The sequence below is a fragment of the Aulonocara stuartgranti genome (genome assembly GCF_965226115.1).
Source record: "Aulonocara stuartgranti genome assembly, chromosome: 19".
Lineage (NCBI taxonomy): Eukaryota > Metazoa > Chordata > Actinopteri > Cichliformes > Cichlidae > Aulonocara > Aulonocara stuartgranti.
In genome coordinates this window covers 14,116,001-14,142,149 of record NC_138955.1, presented here as the reverse complement: position 1 = coordinate 14,142,149, position 26,149 = coordinate 14,116,001, and the positions used below count along the sequence as shown (strand labels likewise).

The window sequence follows — 26,149 nt, the reverse complement described above, 5'->3', positions numbered from 1 at the left end:
TGTTTGTTTTTACCTGTGACTGTGCCACCTAATATATTCATCCACCACACTGTGCGCTACAATAACACCTATTCTTAGCCGCCTGACTCTTTGTTTTGTGGTTGCACTTCCTGTATAACTATCTGAAAAGACCAAGAATTACATATTGTGTTACTGATTCAAAAATGTAAACTGTTTCAAAGTGAAATTAATTAAAACTGCTAGTCTGCGAAATTTACTTCAAGGGGGCATCTTGACATCAACAAATGATCTTTGTTGGCGGAACACAGTTGCCTAGCAACCAGATACAACAAACTCCTGCCAGCAGGACCGTGATGCTAACGTTAGCCAGATAGCTATCTGGCTGTGAGGAAAACAAACCGGTTTAGTTTCATTTTACCGGGGGGAAAATGGTGAAAGAGACGATTCAGATATTCGCTCGCATTAAACCCACCAAGAAAAATGTGGCGGTAAGTGCCTCACAGTAACATTTAGTCCAACACTACTGTGCTAGATTCTTTTGCTTAAACAAGGCCTTACATTAGATCATCAAGTCTTATCTACTACACTTGTTTTACACTAACCTAAATCTATATATTACTTTTATATTAGTGGAGTAGAGTCCAATAAATGAACCAGAAAAGAAACAAAACAGTCTGAGAGACCTGGAGAACAACTGAGCGACAGTGTTGTTACTGCACACAGCAGGCAAACTAAAGGAAATCAGAGACGCCACTAAGGTGGATAGATACAAAGAAAGAAGAAAAAACTCGCTGGGTAAGTTTAGTAACATATTTGGGGAGTAGTTTAATCCTTAATCCAGTGATATGACTCAAATGCTCTGTGTAACAGTTCACCTCTGTCAGGTGTAAAAATAGATAGTATTTTATCTTTAGGTCTAATCTTCTCTATGTAAGGCAAAAGGACTGTGTGTGTGTAATTACATACATATAGATCTATGAAGCTGCTGAGTGTTAAGAAATTCAAAATTTTGGATGCAAGATAGTAGAAAAACTGTTATAGACATGAGACTGTGCACCGTGGACAAATCAACCACATACATGTGGTTGATTTGTCCACGGTGCACAGTCTCATGTGGTTGATTTGTTATGTATAATGAAATCTGGAAAAGGCCTTATTTATTATTTTTTAAAAATGTTTAAAAAAACATAAACAAGATTTTGTTACTGTATAGAGACTGATCAAGCTTCCACGTGTAGTCACACATAAACCCTTTTTAAAACAGTGGATTAAATTTCAAGAGTATATTTCAGTTTCTTGAATTCATTAAGTCTGCTGACATTAGATGCACATTACAATTCAGATAACGCAGCAGGAAAGACACTAAACTTCAACAGTAATACGATTTTTACATCTTTATGTTTCAAACAACTTGTTTAATACTAGAGCTGGTTTTAACTTTCTAGCTGGCACCGCAATAGGCCCGAAGGGTCCAGTTCGGCTCTCTGGATGGCTCTGGAAGTGTAAAAGTAGCAGTGAAATCATGAATTATTCAAGATTATACTTTTGTATTCCTGGTGCAGTGAACCAGAAAGTTTTTTACACTTCTTTTTAGTTTTAGTTCACCATAATAACCTTGAATTGCATGGACTCACTAGTCAAATTTAATAAAGAAAACACAAGTTTTTTTTTGATTTTCTCACAAAATAGATGAATATATAATAATGATTATGTTTTATAAAAGGAATTAGTACCCAGAAGTTAGGTTGCACTTGTCTGTGTGTATGTTTGTGTTTGTCTTTTATTGACTAGTCTTGTGGGGTGGGGATAAAACCGATCATCACTCTGTTCCCACGTGATTTATGGATCTTGAATCCCCTGCCGGAGGGCACTGGGAGGACAACAGGCTGCTGTTTGGATGAGTTGAGTCCTTTGTGCCTCTCAGTGACTTCCTGAGGCACAGCTGGGTGCAGGTCAGGCAGCGTGCGCTCACTGCTGTGCTGTGACATCCACACCAGCCTCTCTAGGGCCTCAGCAACCCTTTATCAGGTGGTGAACAGTACCAGGTGGTGACCTGATGGAAGTCCCTGAGCATATGAGGCCTCATAGCAAAGGTTGCAGAAACACCTGAAGCTTGTGGGCCTGTTGCAGCCCTATTCCTACCGGAAATCCTATTTGTTCTATACATGTGCAAGAGGGCTTCTTCCTGGTCTTGCCTTTCACAATAAAAGTCTACAACACGTACACTAGACTTGCAGCATAAACAACTAAATAAAAACAACAAATAGAAGAGGATTCAGTGATTGGAGTTCTAGCTGTGAAACAGAATATCCAAATATTGTATGTTTAATATTTGGAACTAATGAAACAGTATGTCTAAAGTTTGTGGTTTAGATTAGTTCAGCGCTATATAACAATATGGATGTGAACATAATGCACAGAAATAACTGAAACAACAAACTGCCCCAGTGCAAACTGGAGGTCGTTGATCCTGAGATTACAGAGACTGATACCCTCTGCACGATACCCTCGAAAGCCCTCTCCAAGTCCACAAAACACACTAGTTGGTATGGGTATAAAAACTAATTATTACAATCATTCTAAGTAATGATGTAATATCTTTATAATCTTTTTGCAGAGAGCTTCAGACTCAGCATGATGAAACATGAAATTATGAGCCAAAAGGTATAATCAGCCAACTCACTTGGAATTATTTTGCAATAAAGTACACACCTGCTGTGAGATGAATGCCACACATATAGATAGATAGATAGATAGATAGATAGATAGAGAGCGCGCGCGCGCGCGAGAGAGAAAAATTAACAGAAAATGTTTAACTAATTAAAAAAATAGGAAATGATAGTCATTGCACTCCTGGGAAAATCATTTTCTTCTCCTTGTTTTATTGTGTGAGCACAGCAGCTGGTGGAAACAAATAAGCCTATTTCTTTAAGGTTTTCTGTGGCACCCACAGTGAAATGAGAACAGCTACCTCCTGGGGGCTTTTTGAGGTTTGGCACATGGAAGAGGCAGTACTGCAGGCGGAGTGACAGTGAAAAACAATCCAGTTATTTAGGTCTTATCTTTTATTCCTGCAACCTCAGGGACTTGTAATTGCATCAGTGTCCATTGGAAACATATGCCAGAACATATGTTGAAGCTTGAAGCTGAAAAGCGAATGGTAGGAGTGTTTAGGCTGACCTGACTGACCTCACTTTCAATACTCTATATTGGTTTAATGTTATGCCGTTTTTCCTCGCCTCCTCGCTTTGGCTTCAGCTTCGGTTAGTAGAGGTGATTTTGCAGGGCTTGCCAACACTATACGCTGATCGTGATTGCTTGTTCAGTTCTATTTGTTTCCACAGGATATGAGCGCCATAAACTCCACCCTTTTATTTTCAGGGCTCGCAGTACCCAAGCCACAAAACGTCTAAACGTATATTTTAGACCTAACATGATATATTGTCTTTGTGTTTAACTTGGGCCGCATGTATGGCTCCACATACCGTAACAGCATGCACACTGAAACATATAGAAGACTACGAATTCCTGTGTAGCTACTGAGCTGGAACATAACTGCCTGTGCTTATAATCCGTCTGCATAGTCCTGTGGTATGATATAGAAGTCTTTAGGCCTTCCTCTGCTATATAAAACTGACTCTGCTGTTGTCTTTGGCTCCCTCAGGTGTACTCTGTGGACAATGAGAACCAGACAGGTTCCTCTCTGGAGTTTTTTGTGCCCAAGGACCTGGCTGATGGCTTTGTTAACAACAAGAGAGAGTGCTACAACTTCAGGTATGTGACAGCCAGAGATCAAATGGTATTGTTGTAGGGTCTTTCTTTGAACAAGAATCGGTGAAGCGCTAAGTTATCAAACAAAAGCTAGATAGCTTGTTTAGCAAGCTGCATTTATAGACACAGAATCCTGCTACTTAGTGATAAGTAAAATCCAAGTGTGCCCTGAGTAACAAATGCAACCCATGTTATTTGTCATGTAATTGGATTAAAAGGTACAACCAGCACAAATAGCACAAATTGAGAGGTCAGTTCACTGAAGCTTAGCGAGCTAAAAAAAAAAATGAATGTAGCCACCCTGACATCACCTATCTTTGTGCTTTGAAACTGGATGTGACAAAGGAGGGGCGAATCTGCTCACCCTTTGCAAAAATAGGCGCACTTTGTGCTCATAGAATAGCGACTTGTCAGTCATACATGACTCTTTCATATGCAGTCTATGGTCATATTGACCTTTTAGCTCCTAATACTGCAAATTTGGGCTTTAAGAGTTATATAATTTTTTTTTAAAAGAACTAGTGGTTGCATGTTACAGTGGTTAACCCATTACCGTAAAGACCCCCGTTTTCAATACCATAAAATCTGTACCAAATCAAATATGCAGATCCATCGGTAGAGGCAGCCCAATGGAAAATAACAGTAGGGGCAAAAGTACATATCTACTTCTAAAAAAAAAAACATTAAAGCTATGACAAAGAGAGTTTATTGCTGCTATAACGCTGGCAATTTAACACTGGAGTCTATGGGGTTCAGCCTCAAGGGGATATTAGAAGACCTGGAGAGTTTGTCATTTCCACAGTGGCTTCATTTTTAAACGTGGACGTTACTGCTTGGTTGTGTCTGTAATAAAAGTCAAATTAGCTACAGTCTGAAATAAGGGCATGACATTAAAAATGTCCAAGAAAAAAAAAAATTGAAATAGATCGTGTGAATAAAGACAACACACAGAATTCAAGCTCTTAATGTTGCACAAGAACTTTCCCGTGAATAATTCATCCCCCAGTCCTGTCAGTGAAGAGCCAGAACATCTGTTTAATGCTGGTAGTGAAAGCTGCAGCCTTATATACCCTCTGGGCAGGGCTCATGCCACGCTTCCAAGCCCTAAATTCACAGTTGGGGAGTCAGACAGCACTGGACACTCAGAAGCCTTGAAAACCACACAGTCTTATAATAGCCTGTGGAGGTTCCCTTGTGCCCTTATAGAAATAAAATTTCCACATTTAACAACCTTCCTGGGCGGATTCCTCGCTTCATCTCTCTCATCTTACTGTGGGATAAAACATGACGGGCTGTGACTACTTTAGAAAACAGAATGACCAAACTCCTCCTCTTCCACTCAGGAAACTAAATTCTTGCTGCTTTTTGTGCTTATTCAGTTCTGCTGTGGGTACATGACCCCAGATATACCAGCAACATATACAGCACAAGTTCCTGCTTTCTTGTGTTTGTTTTCCTGTTGTCACATTTACATATTTTAGATTTTTTTATATATATATTAGTCAACAGTATATATACAAAATGCTGGTTTCATTTATTAAGAGAGAAAAAGCTCTCCGAATGTACCTGTGCCTGTTTGCTTCAGGGCACGGAATTCAAGGTTTCACCAATTATGGCAAGTCGTCGAGAAGCAACAAAGCAGCAGTTCTTTTTATAAAATTGTGTGTTCGTTTTACATCAGAAGTAACAGCACAAAAGGTTTGGCATTTGTCTCGTCAGTCCACAAAATGTTTTTCCAAAAGTCTCGGGGATCATCAGGATGTGCTTTGGCAAATGTGAGACGAGTCTTTGTGTCCTTTGTGGTCAGCAGTAGTTTTTCATGGAGGCCATTTTTGCACAGTCTCTTTCGTATTGTTGAATCATGACCTTAACTCAGACAAGTGAGGCCTGCAGTTCTTATATTAATGATCTGGGTTCTTTTGTGACCACCTGGGTGAGTCATCGATTTTGAGTAATTTTGGTAGGAGGGCCAATCCTGGGAAGGTTCATCTCTGTTTTAAGTTTTCTTCCAACTTATAGATAGCCTACTTCACTGTCAAACAACTTCTATTAAAGTGATTTCTTAATTCAACAAGTCGGGCAGTAATCAGGCCTGTGAGTGGTTAATGAAATTGAATTCAACTTTCCCAAAAACTGTGATTAATCAGAGTTAATTTATGATCTAACAAAGGTTTGGATAATTGTCTACCCCTTACTTAGAACTCAGGAAGACAAATAGTTTTTTCACAACTCTGCCTATATTAGACTCGGGGTTAAACACCTGGGGTTAAATACCCCGGGGTTAAATACCTGTTATGCCAAGTTTATCATGGCCGTACCACCTTTTTTACCTCTCACCTTTTTCCAGGTTCCAGAAAGTGTTCGATCAGGTCGCCAAACAAGAAGAGATATTTGAAAACATCGCCAAACCAGTTGCAGACAGGTAAACTTTAAGTGGACGTGGCACTCTAAAGAAAGTTGTTAAGTGTCCATTAGGTAATTATTTTAATGTATAATTTTGCTATGTTATTTACAGATCGTAAAATAAAAAATGGCACTGTAAGTGAGAAGACATCAGCAGGATATTCACTTCATGGAGGGATTGTTTGTTTTTTTGGAACAAATCCAATCCCACACTGTTTTTCTTTTACCAAATCTTAACCAACAGTAGATCGCCTGCTAACACACACAAATTTCAAGTTATCTCACAAAGCAAAACACTTCCTTGAATGGATAAAGTTGGCTGAATTGACCATTTTCAAATGATTTTATCTGCTAATATTGTGAAATAACTAAACCATCAGGTTAATGTAGTGTCGCTACGTTACAACAACTTGCTTATCTATTGCTATAAAATCATATGAAAATGCTGATTGCCAGCAAGGATCAGTTTTTTAATTGTCATCTTTTCAAGCTGTTGTAGCGCCACTGTCACTCTACTCAAGAATTTCTGTGTCTCTGTGCTGAGAAATCATTGTAACGCTGGTAAAAAACTGACTGTTATGGCCCGTCTAGGCACGGCCAGACCACAACATAAAGGGTGATCCATCCCCGTCCAACCCCAAGCAGCACGTCACACACTTAATATTTTGTGACAGTGATTTATTTACAATGAGTGCAGTTAAACAAAGGAAGGCAGCATATCATAACTTCAGGGTGAACCCAATGCCAAAACAACAAACAAAAGGTAGCCTATCTCAGGAATAAACACAACTTACCTACTCAAAAGAACTAAACCAAACGACAATCACTTTCCTCCCTGCCTAACAAAAACAGGAGAAAACTGATCGAACAAAAAGGCGGTCCACCCCTACATGCTCTTACATTAACCAACATAGTGACACAGTGAACGGTCTGCCGGTTGGGTTGGGCCGAGGATGAATGACCTGGCAGTCCCTGGCAGTCTCTTCTTATCCGCTGCCTCCCGGTCCTCAGCCAATCGGTGCGAGCCATCCACCCTGGATGCACCAATCACGGAGGAGCACCTGCACACTCAAATTTACATATGATTACGATCACAGTCATAACACCCCCTTTCCCAAGAATTAACATTACCCCCAAAATGTTTAATTCAAGGAGAAAGTGCTCTAGACAGAGTATCAGCCAACACATTCTCTTTCACACTGACCCTTATTCTTCGTTTGATGTCACATTTGGTGCATGCTGCTGTTTGTGAAAGTGACAGTAGCGAGTATGAACTAGGTGTTAATCACTTAATGGTACAAAGCAAAGCTATATAGCATTTATATTGCAATGGCGGTCAACAAGGGGGCAGTTGGATAGTTGTAACTTGGCATCTATCTGGTATTCATAACTTCATCGTGTCCAAGTAAACTTTGTTGTCGTTTTACCATTGCGCTGATGTACAAGTATGCAGTATATAGCATACAGCTAACTTCGAAACCGCAGCCATCGCTGTCCACCTGTCCTGTGCAGTGTTCCTCTCTGCACACTGAGACCACACATGCTTCAGAGGGCCTTGTTGACAGGAAGTGAGTAGGGCTTAAGATGTAAATGAAGGGTGTCTGTGATTTTTGGCATGCTTTGCATACTTAAACCACTAAGTGGATGGAACTGGCAGGCAAGATGGCACACTGTGCCATCATGAATGTGAGAGCATTTTCAAGCCACAGTACAGAGCTTCACTGTAAACTGTAGCTGATTCATTTTTATTTTGACTCCAATATTGAAGACAGCATTCATAGAACAAGGCATTTATCAGCAGAGCTAATTATTTTACCTGCACTATTCAGTTCCCTTGGATTAATTAGCAATTACCTTTTCCGGCTCAGGTACTTTAGAAGCCAAGGAAACTCAAATCGTGTAGCCTGTAACAACCTAGAGTAAGGTTACCTTAAGTGGAGGTCAAATGCTAATCCAGTAAGCTAATATACATTCCAATAACTTCTTAAAAATAAAGCTGAAGTAGCAGAACAGAGTAGAGCCCAGCCAGTGTAGGATTTTTAAGACTGATACACAGTATCAGCTGAATTCCTTTTTCAGACACACACATAAACCCATGTCTGATTTGAATATTTTTTATGTGTTGTTATTTGTGTACTACATAGTGAAACTATGTAGTACACAGACAATGTACGTGTACAGTAAGAGACACTTACTACATGAATGTTATTGAGTATTTTTGTAAAAAAAATAAAACATGTATTTAAAAACGTACTTTGATACCATTTTTTAATGGATAGTAGTAGTAAGTATTAAGGCTTAGATAAAGTAACTACGATAAAAAAAGAAGAAAAACAGCTAAATAGAATAGAAGTCAATGAAAATGAAATAACTGGAAAAAATAGGATTATCTCATATCGGGCTTTAATTTAAAAAATGATCATGCATTCATGAAATAACCCTATTTGTTGACTTTATAGACCATTTTGTCATCTCCCACAGTGCAGAATGGTACCTCAGTGATAAACTGCAGTTTCTTGCTTCTTTAAGACTCCTCTAAATACACACTGTGTCTTACAGAGCTTTACCCCCTGCCCGCTCTGACATTCAACACAGAAAAACAGCACACAAGATGGAATTTACTTGGAATTTCCTGTCATCAAATGCAAGTCATGCTGTTGTTATTGTTATGTGAACAAGATTCTTCCTCTCCTTGTCGAACCCTGTCCTGTCTCAGTTTCGTTCCTACCATCACTGGTCTTAATCACAATAGAAGCTATTTATGGACTCCCACAAGTGCTTTGAATTATCTTTGCCATTAGCAGACATATAAACAGCACAGTCAGATGTCTGGATTGGTTGACTAAGGATATGGATGCATTTGACCTGACTCACGCAGGTTATTAGGTTGCTCTCCCCACGCAACCTTTCGACAGTTTCCTCTGTGTTCTTGCATATGGTAAAAATCTAGTTAAAAAGTTGCAGTCACAGCCCGGCTTTGTGTTGCTGTATCAGTTTCAAGTTAGCATCTTTTAGTTGTTTAGTCTTTAATCTGATATCAAGGAAGTCCATTTGTAAGTGTCTTCATGTTGGCAACACCCCTCGGCAGTTATTTTGGGTTAAGTTGACCCTCCAGGTGGAGAACCAGTTGGCAATTTAAGTGATTGCTGAGACATACAATTGTATCAATAACATCAAAAAGAGATTTAAAAACTTTTTTCCCAGCTAATGTGACTTGCTGGCTTTTACAAGTATGCAAAAAAACACAAAGACTCATCTCAGTCTATCAGTCAGTATTCTTTCCATATATGTAAACATACAGATGTTTATTAAAAAAGCAAGACAGTAAGGGCTTTGTTTAAAAACTATCAGGGAAATGCAGTATCTTTACATTAGTAACTTAATGTGAAGACATGGCTTTATTCCAACTAGTTATTGCTTAGCTGTCAGACTTGAACCCAGGCGGCTGCTTTTTAGCCATTCAGCATGTGGTCGTCTGCTCACCCACTGAGCTAAATGGTAATGTTAATAGACAAAGGCCATCTACCCAGGAAGCTAGCAATGATGTGGAAACCAACGACCAGAGAAAGTAAAGTCAATGTCATTAATCAGTCCAGACAACAGTGCAAAATAAGTTTGCACAATTATTAAAACTCAATTACAATTACAATCTACCACAATTAAATTATTAAAAAATACTCAAAATGTGTGTCTCACCAATAAAATTCAAACCAAAAACAAATTAAGTGCTCCCCCAATTACCGCCTGACAACGTGCCTGTCTATCTCAGTCACAGCTCTTGTGAAGCTTGACATTTTCTGGATCTGGAAGAGTAACACTATGCTTAATACAACAGATATCAGACCATCAAAAGAAAAGTCAAATGTCTAGCAAGCCAGCAGGCGATGAGGTTGTCCCTGAAAACACATCAAGGTCTGTTAATTGGAAATCAAGAACACAACATAGGCTGAGTGCTGTAAAGTTCTGTCTGATTTCCAAAGGAACACAACTAACTTCAACTTCTTGAAAACACAACATAAACACCAGCATAATGAATGCATGAAGGCCGAGCAATGGTTGCTAATATGAATCATCTAACATCAACTCAGACGTACATAAAAGTATGTCTGAGCAGCATGTGAGCATCTAGTGCACAAGCACATTACAAACACATTGCATGTGAGTAAAAACAGGTGTCCAGTAAACATAATGAGTAATGCAGGCTTCAGAAAAATGCTGCTGCACATCAGTCTCGGAAAGGTTATAATGCCATTTCTAAAGTCTATCATTCTACAGTGAGAAAGATTATTCACAAGTGGAAAACATTCAAGACACTGGACAACCCCAGGCTCAGCTTCTTGTTTTGCTTAGACAAACCGCACAAAGCTGACTCAGACTGTACAGGTATCAGTTAGTTGAATGTTAAAGTTCATGGAAGCACACTGAACAACACTGAACAAGCATGTGTTGTTTGGAAGGGAGAAAGCATCTTTTCTCTAAAAAGAACATGGCAGGTTTAGGTTCGCAAAGTTCCATCTGAACAGACCTGAAAATATCTTAGAATTGAAAAGGGTACTTTTTTTTTTTTTACTGTGACTGTTAGGGCTGGGCCATATCATACCATTCACAGTAATACCGGTATAATGTTGGGCAACAATAAGAAAATGAAATATCGCGATAGAGTATGGGTAAAAAGCGCATGCGCAGTGCCTTTGTTTTCGTACGCACATGGCGGAAAAAGCATGGCGGAGAATTAGAAGGGTGAAAGCAGATCGTTGAATGAAATAGATGAACCAGAATTGGTTGTAAAAATGCTGCAACTTCAGTGGTGTGGAACTGGTTTGGCTTTCATCCATCAGATACACAACAAAGCACTATTTTTGGTAGAGCGTGCTAGCGGGCGATCGTTATTACCGTGTTTTTTGGAAAATACACTTAAAATCAATCCTTTGATTTTTCTGAAAATCAAGAGTGCCCCTTATAATCCTGTGTGCCTTATGTATGAATTCTGGTTGTGTTTACTGACCTCGAAACGATTTTATGTCGTACACGGCGCTCGAAAATCTGTCAAATGTTTTAGTACGACTTTGCTAAGCTACGAACTCGCACCGCTTGATGGATTGTCGGAGCATTACGGCTATCGTAGGCAGGAGCCTCGCGGAGTGACACGTACTGTGCTTCAACATAATATTACAGTATTGTGTGTGTATAACCTCTTTAAGTTTTGTGGATATTATACATGGTTATGCTGAGGATACGTACGCCCAATATGAATTTGCATTTGCAGTGTTACATTTTTATATAACTTTAATGCACATAAAAACAGCTGCTTGTTTAAGTGAAAATGCATTGATTTTTTTTTTGCACTAATAAAGTTGTGGAGTTGTAAACTAGTTTGTCTAGTGTCAATTATATCGTCAGTTATATCGTTATCGCAAATTTTCAAATGTATATCGTGATAAATATTTTTGGTCATATCGCCCTGCTCTAGTGACTGTAGTAGTAACTGTTCCCTCTCTGTGTCCCCAGTCAGTTGTGTCCCCATGGCTGTTTCTCCCCCGGCCTAAGTGTTAAGTCCTCGTCTCCATATTTGTTGTGGTTGATGTTTTATTTTGATAGTCCCATGTTCTGCGTTTAGGGTATTTAGTTTTGCTTCCTCCCTGTCTCCTTACGTCAGATTAGTTCCAGCTGTGTTTCCCTCCTGTTGCACATTCCCTCATTACCTTCTGTGTATATATTGTGTTAGTTTCCCTTTGTTTGGTCGTCTGTTTGTCATGTGTCAAGCTCAAGTCCCCCCATGTTAGTTTTGTGTTTGTTTTCTCCTGCCTTTCGTTTTTTGTTTTTGTTTGTTTTTTGCTTCCCAGTTTCTAATAAACAGCTCACTCTTTGTGGAAATCAAGTTTTGTTTTCGCGTGTCTGCTTTTGGGTCCACACTTCAACCTTCACATGGTCTTGACAGAGCACAGACCTTGACACAAACAAAATATTTAGCTAAATATAAGAGATAAACAGGCGAAATGCTAGTGAAAAGGAAGTTAACCTACATGAAGGTATTAAGCTGACAGTCATGGTTAAAACGATGAATGGTATTTAAGAAACGGTGATCGTTGTTATTCTGTTTCATTCAGGAATTTGCAGCAGTTTCGCTGTTGTTGCACTAAAACTCGGCTGCCTATCATCTCGGCTAGCAGTAACTGTCAGGTTGCTGTTTTGGTTGGTGCTCTGTCATACTTGGCACACTTCAAGTTTAGCCAAAAGCTCTAACTCGTTTACTTGCACTAAAGTCTGTGTCTGTGCTGTGGTGTAACTGGAACCAGTTATTTCAACTCCAGCACAGTAGCTTAAAAACAAACCAGCATTAATAGCTCCACAAGGGGACGAGCCAGTGAAATGATGTCGGGCTGACACGTCAAACCCTCTATCAGGACAGTAATCTATTTCACAAGGCTGTGAAACCTGCTGCTGAAGTTCAGTTAGGGTCTGTTCAGTTTTATCTTTGCACCTGAAGAGGTTGGACACACAGCTTCGCATTTAAACAACAGAAAGAACAAGGATCTTTTGAGCGATCACTCTCCAATCTCCAGGAAAGTTGAGGTGTAAACAGGAACAAGCATTGGGAAACACCCAAGCCTCAGTGGCAGGGCCCAGGCCGCATCATTAGTACTGACATTAAGCTAAACACTGAGCCAGTGTCTTTTCCCCACGCCTGCCAATCACTTCCATGACTCACAGTAGATTAAATGGACGCCCGTTGGCTGACCAACCAACCGCCGTTCTCATAAGTGGACCCAGTGTTCTATTTTAACTGAGATGCAGTTTTTTCCCTCGCCCTTTTCATACAGGGTGTGGAACACAGGGAAGGAAACCCACACGTTGCTCAAACCTTGGCTCGCCTACACCATTAGAATAAGTGCGAGGCTTAAGTTCGTTTATAATTCATCTCGAAAAATATAGTGTAAAGATATCCTTTTTCCTTGCTATTGGCAGAGTCAGGAGCACACAGGATACCCACACCTTTGATCCAAGCTCGCGTGTCAGAGGCCCCTCTGTCATTTTACCATTACTAGCTGGTTTATTTCCAAGAAGACACAAAATTTGTTTTGCCTATAAATTTTGTCTCATGTGAGCTCTATCATTTTTAGATGTTCATTTCATTCAGACAGATCTGAATACCATTGGTTTCCATGGCCCTGAGCACGTGCAGAAGGACATTTTTGTGCCAAACCAAAATTTACCGGACCTGCTACAGCTGAGTGGTTTTGGGCTCTTTCTGTCACTCCAACACATTCCTCCTTCACCGGCAGATATCTGTCGCCATTGCAGTTCTCTGCTCGCCGTCGCCATCCGTTCCTGTGGATTTGAAGTGTCACATTCAATTAACAAAGGCCTCTGGTGTCTGCTGAAGAGTACAGTCAATGGTCTTTTTCAGATTTAAAATGCTGATGTCATTGGAGGCGTATGAGCAAGAACTGGTGACATTTAGGGAAGTCCAACCAAATCCAGTTTTATTTATAGGACCAAAACAGCAAAGCAAAGCAATGAAAATGACAAGAAACAAAAGGCAAGAAGACACCACTCTCATTCTGAGTTAAAAGGCAAGGAGCAAAAAATGAGGGGATCTTCTGTGGCTGAAAAAACTCAGTTACCTTTTGTTTTGAGTCAAGCTTCAGGGACTGCAAGGAGCAGCTGGTCCACTGACCTCACCGACCTCAATGGGACTCTTGCAGTCAGCAGCTTACATATGTAAGTTGGTGCTGATCTATTAAAAGTTATAAAAACAAATAATAAAACTTAAAATGGGCCCTAAAATTAATGGGAAACCAGTGGCAGGAAGCCACGATGGAGTAAATGTGCTCATGTTTGTGTGTACCCGTTAAAAGATGAGCATAACTGTGAGCATTACTGAGGTTCGTTACTGCTGATATTATATACAGCTGCAAAGGGCCCAGGTCCAAGAGAGGCGCGACACAACCACATCTGGAAGTGAACACAATAACCTCAGTTTACTAAAATTTGAAAAATTTAAGGCCATCAGAATTAGAAACATCCACATTTGGCCAAGACAAGAAATTTGAGTCCAGTTCACTTTGCTATTCTGCACTGGGTACCAAGCCCCAAGTGTGATCTTGTTCCTTCCAGAGGTCTTTATAAAGGAAAAGTGAGAGTACGTCAGTGGGACAGGACAGGGTGGGCTAAGTTACAGTTTTCTTTAAAAATGAAAAAGTATTGTTCACAGGTTTGTGCCACTTGTTTCCAGACTTCAAAGTGGACCTATTCTGGTCATTCAGAAATATATTTTTATGGCTAGACTCTACTAGAGCAACTCTGCATGATTTACAGTTCAAGAGACAGCTGTCATTTAACTTATACTTGGCCCTTCAGTTCACTCGATAAAGCTGTTTTAGCTTTATGTGAATGATGGCCTTCATATTGATCAGATGAAGAAACTATTGGGAGATATTAGTGCACTGTCCACCACTATCATGTGTTTTGAAAGAATATATTTAATGCCAAGGAGCTTTCTTTTACTTTAATTTGTCACCTGTGTTTATGTATTTGTGTGCCTTCAACTTTTAGAGAAAGGAGTCAAGCACAACTTGAAAAGTATAAACATGGCATTAGTGATAGATATTTAATGGCTCATTTACATGGTAGTACTTTTATTTTTTGACTTTAGCTTAAATTATTCGCGAAAACTTTGCTAATAATGTGGGTGTCTTTGCAGTGTGTTGGCTGGCTATAATGGCACCATATTTGCATACGGCCAGACAGGAAGCGGGAAGACCTTTACCATCACAGGAGGGGCTGAGCGGTACAGCGATCGTGGGATTATTCCTCGCACCCTTTCCTACCTATATGAACGGTTCAGCCAGGTCAGCAAACTGTTGTTCATTTGCCTGTTTTTCAGTTGATTATGTGCAGAACATAACAATCGTCTTTTTACCCATTATTATTATTATTAGCTTCAGAAAAATGTCAAAAATATGTAAGTCTTTTATGTGATTTATTGGTGCTCCACAGGACAGCAGCATGGTTTATACCACACATATCTCTTATCTGGAGATCTACAATGAGATGGGATACGACCTTCTGGATTCCCGACATGAAGCATCTCGACTGGAAGACCTACCGTCAGTGCCCATTTTCTTATTTTTAAGCGGTTGCACATGTCAACAACTAGGGTCATATGGTGTATATTTTAACTTTAATTTAGCCACCTCAGCCTGGCTCACAGTTATTGTGTGGTGAAATATGGAGACTCTAGTGTTTAGCAGCCCACTATGAACTGCCAGCTGACATAATGAGGCTGTGGGACCGCAATGGATGTGGTCAACCTGGTGGCAGACTGCAGGAGAGCAAAAGAGTCATGTGGATAAATAGTTTTTCAAAGCTGGTCATTGCAGCCGGTCTTTTTTTGTCCATCTGCCATTTGTTTGCAGGATTTCATGGGCTCTTTTGTTGCTTTACTCAGAACCTTTTTCTTGTTTGTTTGTTCCTTTCCGTCGTGATCCTCTTTTTTACTTTGCCTCCATCTTTCTTTGCAATCCTAATTTCCATCTGTCTAGACGCTGGTCTGTGCATTTAATTTTTTGCCTATTGTGTTTGTGTCACACACAATATTTATATTCATTCACTTTATTTTACCTTTAGTGGGACCTTCTGAGGTATTGCCATTGAACCCATGATAGGACTTATCAGTAGTTGTGACAATATTGTACCTGGCTCATTCCATGTAAATTGAAGCACATAGTCAGGGGACTAGGTCTGCGACCCAGTATTCTCTCTATTGTTTGTATTTTCTCACCTCTGTGTCCCTCTCTCGCTCCCTCTCTCTGTCTCTTGTGTCAAGCTTGCACGTCCCAGTTCATGTCTCTCCATGTTTCCTCTTTTATTTTGAAAGTCTTCTGTTTCCATGTTCAGTGTGTTTAGTTTTGCTTCCCCTGTGGCATCTTGTTCATTTGTGTCAGAGTTGTCTCCCCAGGTGTGTCCACTTCCCTCATTATCCTTCTGTGTATCTAAGTCCTCTGTCTTCCTCTGTTCATTGTTGGGTCATCTGTTTACTTCATGTCAATTCTTGTCAGTTTACAGAGTCTTGCTTTCTACTTTTCATGTTCATGTCAGGTTTAGTTTACTTCACGTCCATGTTTCACATGTTCCTATTCAGTTTCATGTTCTCGTTGTCATAGCTGTTTATAACAGTCTTTCTATGACATTTGGTATGATGGGATATATCCTAGATTCAGTAGAAAATTGTACCAATTAAGTGTCCATGACAGTTACAAAAGCGGGCATTGGTACCTTGGGTGCTTTCTATGTTTTTACTGAAGAATTTAAATAGGAATTTAAATGGGAATGACGGTACAATAAAAGTACGGAGACGGAAAGAAACAACTCGTGATCCAAAGCATTCCATATCATCTATCACACATGGTGGAGGCAATATTATGGCACTGGCATGCCAATGCAGCGGAGTGTTTATTGATGATGTGACTGCTGATAGAAGTAGCAGGATGGATTCTGAAGTGTACAGGTCTATGCTCTTCTCAGATTCAGCCAAATGCTGCAATCTGATTGGACAGTGCAAATAGATAATGGTCCAAAGCAAAGTAGAGAAGCTACCCAAGAGTTTCTCAAGGCAAAGAAATGTGATGCTACTCAAAGGCCAAGACAATCACCTGATGTTAACCCAGTAGAGCATGCTTTTCAGTTTAAAAACCGAATGCAGAAAGATCCACATACAACAGGTAACTGAGGATGGCTGCAGTAATGGTTCAGCAGAGCAGCTGATTTCACAGGGTTTATGTATGTAACTTACATTTTACTTTAAATTACATTTCATGCAACTTACGGCAAAACTATTATTTTTTGCTACCTTAGACTGAAAACAGTCGGTCTTGTGCTTTTGCAACTTAAAATCTAGAAGAATCAAGGCAAATGTGTTCCTGCATGTTCCTTTTTTCTCAGAAAAGTTAAGTAATTAGGTTATACCCATGTAGAGGCAAAAATAGACTTTTACTGTCACCTCTGTTTCTGAGAGTGTTATCCAGTATTTTCATGTACTTGCTCGATTTAGGTTTCTCCTCTCCATTCACAGAGAATCCAGCTCAAGGTTTAGATACCCACAAATCACAGTCTTCTGGAAATAGACAGTGCCCGTCGTTAACTGTGCTCTGGCCACACTTGCTGATTCAAGGAGAAGCTGTGGCACTGACTGATGTCTCTCTTTCACTGCCTACAGTACCCCATTCTCTTCTTTATTTATTATTTCCATCGCATACTCAGTTTTCCACCCTCTCGATGCCAGAAGTCTGCAAATTACCTTAATCCATTCTCGGTTTTTGTAAAAATACAATAAACATTTATATTTCGGGTTGGCGTGGCTGTTTAGGAAAACAACCCGGCCAGGCCACAGTTTTTAATCACATTAAGATTAATTCTGTTTTATCAAACCACCTCAATTGCCTACACATGTTAGTATAATTGTCTGCATGTGTTCGCGTATCATTCCACCCTCTTTGACATGTCAGTCTAGTAGCCATCGTGTCACAGCCCCTGTGGCGGGATGGAAATAATGTGGTGAGATCACAGGGGTTCCTTAAGTGCACCGTATTTCAAAGGGTGCCTGATGTGGGCAAGAACCAATCACCTGTTTGTTTTTAAAAGCAAGCCCTGTCTGTTATCAAATCATGAACTCCCAGATAGATAAAGCACAAAGTGGGTCGCAGCCCACACTGACATGCATGTGTGGTTTGTTTGGATTCAGAGCTGAGCGACGCCTGGTGAAGAGAGGGAAATGGATGACATAACTCAGATAATTCTTTTTTTGTAATTGCTTTGCTTGGAATGATTGGGGGTTTTGTCTGATTTCTGGTCATTTGTCTTTGATAATTCTCCCCATTAAAGATTCTTTTTCTGTTTTTTCAGAAAAGTAATGATTATGGAGGATCAAGACCAAAACATCCATCTGAGGAACCTGTCCCTGCAGCAGTCAGTGAATGAGGAGGAGGCTCTAAATCTACTCTTCCTTGGTGACACCAATCGTATGATCGCTGAAGTAAGAGCAAAAAGGGAAATAAAGGCTTCTGCTTTTTAATTTACATGCTATGAAAGCAGTGTTAAGAATTAGGATTGTAGGCAGCATACAAAAATATCGCTAACCACTACCGGGGTAAGCAGCATAAAAGGCATTTTTTGTCCACAAATGCAATATGCGTTCTAAAAGGTACCTTAAGACCCATCTAAAATATTATTTTGGTCCCATGTGGTCCTTTTTACCGTTTTTTTCCCCAGTAAAACCAAGCATTCTCTCTATAATTTATGTTTATGTTGTGGTGTTGTTTTTTTCCACACTCAGACGCCCAGACTCCCCACGCTGATGAGACATGCGGTGGGTCAGCTTTTGCTTTACAACCTGAGCTTTGGAGCAAAAGGCTGATCTCACCTCGTTTGCTCGTTTCGGTAGTTTGTAAGTAAATAGCAGACAGTAAAAGTGAACTGGATAATCAGGTTTCAAACAGGCTCTTTAGTCTTAATGAGAATGTTGAAGTGTGCGGCTGTGATGCTATCATGAAACAAAACCAAAGTAAAAAAAAATATAGTAGATGTTTCAGGATCTAAGATTGAGTTTCTGGAACTTTTTAATATGTTTAGTAGGTAGTGTTTCATACGAGTATCACAAAATGAGGGAAAATATGAACATCAAATAATGCAGTTATTCCACTGAGCCTCATCTAGACAGGAATTGTAACACAAACATGTGAGACAGAGAGAGCAGCACCAAAGGCATTTAAAAACCACGAAACAAGCAAAAGGTTCTGCAATAAGAACATTAAGGATTCAGCGGAATTAAAAATACGAGGGAAGAAAAAAAAACTAGAAACAATAAAAATACAATTCAATACAGCACCTGCTCGACTATGACAAGAACAAGTCTGTTTGGCAACAGACGAGGTTAAACATAAGAGTCTAGTAATGAGATGGACAGAATACTTGATCACAGGTGAGACTAATTCAGCAGAGGTTATATTAATGGCGGTGGGACAATCACAAAGAGTGGAAAATAACTCTGTATGTGATCTTTCCGCGACCCCCTCAGTATCAGAGCCCGGACCCTGAACAATATTACATTTGTTTTGCATCTGTTTGGTTGACACGCTTCCTATGTCAATTGCTGTGAAACCTTCAGGGATATTTCAGTGCAAACACATTCTCAGAAGTCTCATTATAAAACTTTTAAAGGGTTGCGATGTGCAGCAGGGGAGACCCCACCGCTGTCCACCCACATTCAGACTTTTGTTGACTCGTCCTCTTTGGGACTTCATCACAGGAAGGTTTCTCTTGAGCCTGAAGCAAACAAAGAACCCTCCACATGGTCAAATGGTCTCTGCCAGAATCAAGTCCTTGCTCCATGCAGACCCTCCAATAAAGCAATGCTTTCTTTCTTCTGTTACTCCCAGCCATGTGGCTAATAGATGACACATCGGATCACATCGCACTCCGCAGGCAGTGAGCTCACTCGGTTTGAGACTTTACAATCCCCTCCACAACTTTATTGAACAGGACTTAAAAAAAAAAAAACACACCTTAGCTTCACAAGGAAAGGTTTCCTCTCATTTGCTCTTTTCTGTTTCGGCTTCACATCGATGTCGGACTTAGACCTCTCCTCTTCTCTCAGATTTCCCCTCCAACTTATGGGGGTGAGCTGGGTGCATAGAACCAGAATAGAATCCAATCAGAATCAAAATTATTTACATGTTTGTACACAAATAGCCAAATTTCAGCTTCCCTCTCAGTATTTTGGATCAGCAAACTCTATATATTTAGCAGTTTGTAGCACCACTTTCTGTTGATCCCCTGCGACACTGTGTGTGGTTAGTGTGAGGTTATCATAAGGTCTGCATGTGTGAGAATAAAGGACATGACTCCATTGAGGACAACTTGTACTTTACTGATGTTACTCCATAGTTTATATGTTTTGAATAGGGATACTTTCCCCTGTGGACACATTGTTTATAACTATTAATATCCATTGTGTCCCCAGTGTGCCTGCATGCTTATATGCTAAGTTACTCTATGACTTCTGGAACTATGATCCATCTGTTCATTCATCCATCCTATCATCAATCCATTTCCCTCCTGTCGGGAAGGGGGGCTGAAGCCCATTCCAAATGCCACAGGGCAAAAGACAGGATATAACCTGAGCATTTATGCTTTCTATATTTAAACATCTTTAGCTTGCTGTGCTTCTGCAAGCCTCCCTTGTGCCAGCTTCTCCCTGTCTTGCTTTTTCTGATTTAATAATCATCCTTACTTATCATTTACATCACTGCTCTGTTTTCCACCTCAAGTTTTCCATCTGTCTACATGGTAGGTCCCACAACATATATCCATATCCACAAGACTACAGATGGAAAAGGGTTCCTGAAGTAAATTCTCTAATTTAGCATGGACACACTATCCCCAACCTTGACCCATTATGCAAAACTATTAGAAATGCGATCCCAGCTCAACATATAAGAGCTGCCTCACGTTACTTTGGGGATACAATATGGAGAAAAGATAGACATGTGTAGAGTGAAGGGAATTTGCACTGAGGAAAGGGATGACAGCAGAGGGTTAAGATAGTGAAAGATCTGTCACTAGCTGTCATGACCCTAACAGTCAGGTGTTGGCACTTTTATGCCGAGAGTAAGTCAGAGTCAGAGCAGCTTTTTTAGACTGTCTATGGTGATCTTTTTTAGCAGTGAGAAAAAGTGGCTCATGTCAATATCTTAGATGACTGAGAGTTACAAGATGAGATTAGAAAGGAGGTGTCATACCTCCTTTCTAATTAAAAGCTGCTTAATAAAACCTGCATCATGTGTTCAAACTGCAAGAAGTGCATGCTCAGCGCTATGTCAGTGAATGTCCATTTCCTCCGTTTATTCTGTCAGCAATGCCCTCATCCTCCTCTAGTTAATAAAACTTGTTTGTGCAGAGTGACTCATGCTCTATTTCTGTTTCCTTCTGGTCTCAACCTGCTTTCTGCTGTTCCAGTGGCCTTCTGAAAATCAGCCTCAGCTTTTGTCAAGCCGCTACCATGTGTTCACCGCGCATTGGTTGCACATGCTGTGACTTTGATCTATAAATGAGTGGGAACAAGAAAAAAAAAAGAATCAAAGGGAACGTGTTTTTTTGTTGTTGTTTGAATTGGAAAATACCAGAAATGAAGAATTAATTCCCCCCTTTGTTTTTCTGGTTTCACCACGTGTGCCAGTTTATCAGGATTCAGGATTATTACTCTCTCACAAACCTGCAACTGCAACATTATTTTAAAATCTGTTCTTGTCACTTGACCACTTTTGTCATCCTCAGACTCCCATGAACCAGGCGTCCACTCGTTCCCACTGTATATTCACTGTGCACCTATGCAGGCGTGAACCTGGTTCAGCCACCCTGCGGCGATCCAAGCTCCACCTGGTGGATCTGGCAGGATCGGACCGAGTTAGCAAGACTGGTTTAAATGGGCAGCTGCTCACCGATGCAAAGTATATCAACCTCTCTCTCCATTACCTGGAACAGGTAGGCTCTTTTTTTTCTTTGTTATATATTAATACAGATTAGAATAAAAAAAACATGTTTAGTGTAAAGATATAATCTATCAGTTGGTTTAATGTTTGTTTTCTTGTTACTGATACCAAACAGAAATTTAGCTCTTTCCCCAAGGACTTCAGTTGCTTCATTTGTACTACTCCCTGTGAGTTAATAACATTGACTGGATAAAAAAAGATGGAAATAGCCACTGTGAAATCTCCCACTGATTTGTGAAGGCCCGTTTTGAAGCCCTGGGCTGACTCAAAGACACTGTGCACTCATATACTGAGAGTGGCTGCAGTGTGTTTCCTATGATATCGTGCACACTCCGCCAGGTTGACAGTTTATCCCTGGAGATTTTGCAGAGTACTGCAAAACTAGTAGAGAAATAAATTACTTTCTACATCGAGTAAATAAGTAGTGTAGAATATTGCTTTTTTAAAGAGTAACAATTGATGTACAATTCATTACATTGTTGAGAATGGAGGCAGTTTGGTTAGCAAACTGCATTCATAAACTGAACAGATGCAATGCGCAGACACACATATTGAGTAACAGGTAACAAATAAAGGACTAATAAAATGGTTGAATTTTACTCACTAAACTGAAGCATAGACTGCTTGGATGCGCTATACCAGCGGTCCCCAACCCCTGGGCCTCGGACCGGTACCGGTCCGTGAGTCGTTTGGTACCGGGCAGCGAGAGTTGAGGCTCAGGTGTGAAATGTATAGTTTTCAGGGTTTTTATCGGTTTTCAGCGTTATTTTGTTATCGTTTTTATTGTTTACTCGGTTTTTACTTGGTCTTTTCACGTGTGTTATGAATAAATTTTCTTTTTTTCGGTACCGGTACTAGTTTTATTTTGTTGTATTTATCCGCAACACCTTAAAGGCCGGTCCATGAAAATATTGTCGGGCATAAACCGGTCCGTGGCGCAAAAAAGGTTGGAGACCGCTGCTATATACCACAGATAAGCCATTGAAAATGCTCCAAATGGCATCAACTGCACACACACGCACACACACACAAACACACACACACACACACACACACACACACACACACACACACACACACACACACACACACACACACAAACACTGTGTAAAGATGTAGTTTAATGGCCAAACTAATGGATGAAGGGTGGCAGACTGTGTCAGCACACCTATCTCAGTTATCCATGTTAAGCAGTTATAAATAATATTCACTTGCAAATGTTAAAACGTATCCATAGAGGTCAAAAAAGAGGCCAGGCTTTAAATAGGCTCTTTAATGCTGTAAAGTTGGAAATCTTAACATGAAAGTCTAAAGGGATTTTGGAGCCAGCTTCAAGTGGCCATTAGAAAAACTGCAATTTTTGCCACTTCATCAGTGGCTTAATTTTTAAGCTTTTTAAGCCCATTGGTAATAAACCCAACAATGCTACTCAACACATGACTCTTACCCTTTTTCTGTGTATGTAGTCTTTTAGTCTCTGGCCCATATTTGTAGGATTTGGGCGTGGACATTTCCAGTCTACATATTAAAAAGCTAAACTGTTGGCTGAGAATGCCCGATTTTTGTTTTCAAGCTTTTTGTTTTGCAGTTCGTCCCTCGTCGGCTCTTCATACAGATGTATATCTGATTGGCCAGTAGAATTCTGTAAGCAGCGTACAGATAGAAAGGTCTCATGTAGTGAAGATGTGATTAACACTGTAGAAATAATGCAAAAATAATGGCAGCCTTTTGAATCATGAGCCGTGTGCCAACTTTTCCCTGGTTTGCGTGGTATTTCTCAGTCATGTCAGCACTTTTCTCTTCCTCAGGTCATCATAGCACTGTCAGAGAAGAATCGTTCCCATATTCCCTACAGAAACTCCATGTTAACGTCTGTTCTGAGGGACAGTCTTGGGGGCAACTGCATGACCACCATGATTGCCACTATGGCAGTTGAGAGAAGGAACCTCGAGGTAAGCATGGTTACAATGAGGACATGTTCAGACACAAGTCTCTTAGATTCCCTCAAAAAACAATACTTTATTGTAGTTTTAGGACACTACTTTTGTCGGTGGGCTTCGTAGAGAAACTGTTGTTACCTTTGTTGAGTCTCTGCATGCATTCCTTTGAGGAAATGTACAGTATCACATGATTACTAAATTATGGTGTAATCAGGGGTATTCATTTTTCCCCCTCCTATTGACAGATCAGATCACTGACAGATTTTTCAAACTATTTTCCTCAGGAGTCCATCTCGACGTGTCGCTTCGCACAACGTGTGGCTGTCATCAAGAACGAGGCGATACTGAACGAAGAACTGGATCCTGCGCTGGTGAGACAATCAGACGCTCTCGCTGCTTCGCCAGGCCCTCGGAATTCTGACGCTGAGCTGCACAATCACACCACAGATCCATGACTTAATGTGCCGTTTTATTTTGGCCAGACCCTCCCTTAAGCTTCCAGACCTTAAATTGATCGGCAAATGAACGGCAGTGAGAATCCAGTTTCTAAACTAAGTGTAACCCACCATGTGCTTAAGTGTCCTCTTTGGGTTTCCAGCACCAAGTTAGTTTTTCCATTGTGACACAGTCAGTCTGAAAGAAGCCGTTTTCCACCCTCAACATGTGGACGCCCGTCCATCTTGTGATATTTAGACTGCTCACACGTCCTGTTTGCAATCTCTCTCTGTCTTGTTTACATGCCTCCAATTCTGTTATGGCATATTCTCTCCCAATAATTCCCAGCCTCTTGAGAAAATATTCAGCTGGTGTATACATATGTCCTTCACACAGTCATGCAAGGAAGCAGAAATTACACATTGCACTCCTCACTGAGTAGTGTTTCCCCAGGTGTAGTTATGAGGAGACTTTTTTTTTTAAACCAAGAGTGGGTAGTCGGCTGAACATCATTATTTTTATTTGGTATCTATATATTTGGGATTAACTAATAATACTTTTTCAGGGGTGGTACTGGTAATTATTAATTTAGCAAGGAATAAGCAATACCTCAGGAAGTTTTGAATAAATTCTGATTAAAACTTGTAGGGGTGTAGAGTGGCAGCCCGTTCTCACTCCCGAGGCATTATATACTGACGATTTGTCAAGTCCCGCGGCGTTCCTGAGGAACGTGAAAGGTGACCGTCCGCGTTCTTATGCTACATGCCGGGTTATGGATGAAATCTAGTAGAATGACAGTCCCGCGGTAATACACAATCCAGCTATGTATTTCAGCCCTAACCCTAACCTCATCCCTAAAATACACTCATTAATCACATACCTGATAACAGTTCATTCAATTTACTTATAATAACAAAGCCTACAGGGGATATAAACTCTACACAAATAAGTAGCAACACAGGACAAAAACTAACAAAAAAACAGGGCTCATCAGGAGGAGATGAGTGCCTTACAGTGGACCATGCTCCGCCGAGGGAAGAGCAATTCCCAGAACTTTTTCCAGGTGGATGGACAGTGCCCTTCCTGTCTCCGGCTGGAGACAGGCTCAGAGTTCACTTCTTAACCAGCGCTTTAATGACGTTAGATAGTGTTTTCCAAAGCGATTTAAGTAAAATGAACGTACATGCGTAGATTCATTCCAAACGGTTCTCATGTTTCCTCATTTTTCCGATCTCGTAATGTAGGGACGTGTTGGGTGCCCGGAAGCGTAATATATTGACGATTTGTCACCTAGCGTAAAATGTTACGCTTTGGGAGTGAGAACGTGTTGAGAGTGGGGTCATGTTAACAATCCATTGAAATTTGCCTTTCATCCACTGAGGTCTTCAAGGTCAACTTAATGAATTATTGGTTTAAAACTGACAAAAAGCATAATAAGCTAGAAACTATGATTCTTACAAGTAATATTCATATTCATTTCATATTTGACCCCTGACCTCTCTTTCAAGGTCACTAGATGATCCCAAGGTCAAAATGATGACAATGCTGTATAGAGCTATTTTCTTACTGTCATTTTTTGTATTGACAACATATGGAAAGGTAAAGACAAAGATATATGACAATTCAAAATATCACATTACTTTGGATCACTGACCTCTTCAAGGTCAAATAAGGTCAAACTTTCTTAAAATGTATTTTATCTTTAAAGCTTTGCTTAAAATTCTACTGCCTTTGTTTTTGTAGGAGATGGTGCTGGCAGATGGGGATTCTATTTATCACGTTATAATTTGCATCAAACTATCACATTTCACATGTGCCTTTCTTTTAAATTGATCCCAAAATACCTTTGAAGAAAGAAGTCAAGTGAAAACAATTGAGCTATCTACTTAGTTAGAAATACATTGTCGCATAATATTGTATAAAAAGCTTGCAGTTAACAGTGCGGTTAATAGTCATGTCATTATCAGTACAAACGTGTGTTTAAAAAAAGCAATGAAAACAACATGAATATATAGAAAATACAATACTACTGTCACGTCCGCAGTGGCAGACGTGTGGAGGTGGAGAATTAGGACCCAAGATGCAGGCAGC

The 26,149-nt window shown here is 40.1% G+C and overlaps 1 protein-coding gene across 7 annotated transcripts in view; it reads left to right on the top strand.

Annotated features, from left to right (window-relative positions):
• Positions 1-285: 285 nt before the first annotated feature.
• kif6 (kinesin family member 6) overlaps positions 286-26,149 on the top strand; it is an 87,542-nt gene continuing 61,678 nt past the window's right edge. For 5 of the 7 annotated variants that reach the window (XR_014273264.1, XR_014273265.1, XM_082516977.1 and 2 more), the window contains exons 1-9: positions 286-449; positions 3,626-3,735; positions 6,080-6,154; positions 14,840-14,987; positions 15,136-15,245; positions 18,040-18,169; positions 21,469-21,675; positions 23,492-23,635; positions 23,908-23,994. Coding sequence is in view for 5 of the 7 variants with exons in the window: in XM_082516977.1 (XP_082373103.1) it covers positions 390-449; positions 3,626-3,735; positions 6,080-6,154; positions 14,840-14,987; positions 15,136-15,245; positions 18,040-18,169; positions 21,469-21,675; positions 23,492-23,635; positions 23,908-23,994 (1,071 nt within the window). In the remaining 2 variants the exon portion in view is untranslated. Of the gene's footprint in view, positions 450-2,578; positions 2,626-3,030; positions 3,122-3,625; positions 3,736-6,079; positions 6,155-14,839; positions 14,988-15,135; positions 15,246-18,039; positions 18,170-21,468; positions 21,676-23,491; positions 23,636-23,907; positions 23,995-26,149 lie in introns of those variants that run through there. The other 2 variants (XM_082516975.1, XM_082516974.1) reach the window with 2 other exon arrangements.